The sequence below is a fragment of the Carlito syrichta genome, unplaced genomic scaffold, assembly GCF_000164805.1.
Source record: "Carlito syrichta isolate Samal-C Ts95f unplaced genomic scaffold, Tarsius_syrichta-2.0.1 Scaffold307218, whole genome shotgun sequence".
Taxonomy (NCBI): Eukaryota; Metazoa; Chordata; class Mammalia; order Primates; family Tarsiidae; genus Carlito; species Carlito syrichta.
In genome coordinates, this window is record NW_007251314.1 from 24,580 (window position 1) to 26,077 (window position 1,498).

Here is a 1,498-nt window from a genome sequence, read left to right on the forward strand (position 1 = left end):
GGCCGGGAGCGGCCACTGCACCCCAGTCTGGGTGACAGAGTGTGACTCCAACTCAAAAAAAAAAACAAAAGGAAATGCAGATACTGATTTCAGTAGGCCTGAAGTAGGGTCTGAGATTTTGCAATACCAGCAAGTTCACAGGTGATGATGATGCTTCCGGTCCCAGGACCGTTGTTTGAGTAGCCAAGTCTGTGCATGAAGGGGTAGGCGACACGCTTGGATCGGTCCATTGTTCTGCTTTGGGGTGGGGAGCACATCTTGGATGGGGGGTTGGACCGTTGCCCTTCCAAACACACATGGGAAGGGGCCAGAGAGCCTGACCCCTCCCTCACCTGCCCATGGCCCCAGATCCTGGCATATGGCGACATGAACCACGAGTGGGTGGGGAACGACTGGCTGCCCAGCCTGGGGCTGCCCCAATACCGCAGCTACTTCATGGAGTCGCTGGTGGATGCCCGGATGTTAGATCACCTTAACAAGAAGGAGCTCCGGGGCCAACTCAAGATGGTGGACAGCTTCCACAGGTGGGGGCTGCCTGGTCAATGGGGACGGTTCAAGGGGGAAGCCCCGCCCCGCCCCTGGAGAGCCTTTGGCCAGTGGGATTGGCGATGGAAAACTCCCAGGATTATCTTAGGCCCCTTTAGCCTGCGTTCTCAGGCAATCCTGACTCTGTGCCCCTTCCACCAGTGAGATGGTCTTTGGGAAAAGTGCAGATACTGAGCCGACTCGGCTCGTTAGCCCCGGACCCTTTCTCGGTTAGCCAACAGAGACGGCCTAGTGAAAATGCCTCGCCTCCTGGGTGGGTCAACCATCGATAGAGCCGATCAGCTCCCCAACCTCTCCCAGCCAATGGGGAGGGCCCAGTAGGAGGCGCGGCAGCCAGTGGGGCTGTGAAGGCACACCTGTGACTCTACTTCCCCTGCTGCTCAGGGTGAGTCTGCACTATGGGATTATGTGCCTGAAACGGCTCAACTATGACCGGAAGGACCTGGAGCGGAGGCGGGAAGAGAGTCAGACCCAGATCCGAGGTGAGTGTAAGAATGTAAGCATCCCTCTGGAGCCACGGGGAGGGAGGGGTATGGCGCAGGACTGGGAGAGAGGTGATGGGGCTGGAAGGAGGCCAGAGAAGAAGGGTGCTACCACAAACGAGGGGTGGAGCCAGCTTGGGGGCGAGGCCAGGAAGGAGGCAACACAGGCGAGGTATGGGCTAAGCTGGACCTGCCTGGCCACCGGAGGGACTTGGCTAAGGGTTCCTTCCATTCCCAGATGTGATGGTGTGGTCCAATGAGCGGGTCATGGGCTGGGTGTCCGGGTTGGGCCTGAAGGAATTCGCCACGAACCTCACGGAAAGCGGGGTGCACGGGGCGCTGCTCGCTCTGGACGAGACCTTCGACTACTCCGACCTGGCCTTGCTCCTGCAGATCCCCACGCAGAATTCGCAGGTGAGCTGCGGCTGGGTCCGGAGCACGCCGGGCATCCCCACCCCGCCGACCGCGCG

General features: G+C 60.0%; 1 protein-coding gene across 1 annotated transcript in view; it reads left to right on the forward strand.

Annotated features, from left to right (window-relative positions):
• The window catches only part of PPFIA3 (PTPRF interacting protein alpha 3), a 21,965-nt gene that overhangs the window by 18,827 nt on the left and 1,640 nt on the right, over positions 1-1,498 (forward strand). Inside the window, exons 24-26 of the mRNA XM_008064175.2 lie at positions 349-524; positions 931-1,028; positions 1,267-1,473. Of these exons, the coding sequence (XP_008062366.1) occupies positions 349-524; positions 931-1,028; positions 1,267-1,473 (481 nt within the window). The remainder of the gene's footprint in view (positions 1-348; positions 525-930; positions 1,029-1,266; positions 1,474-1,498) is intronic.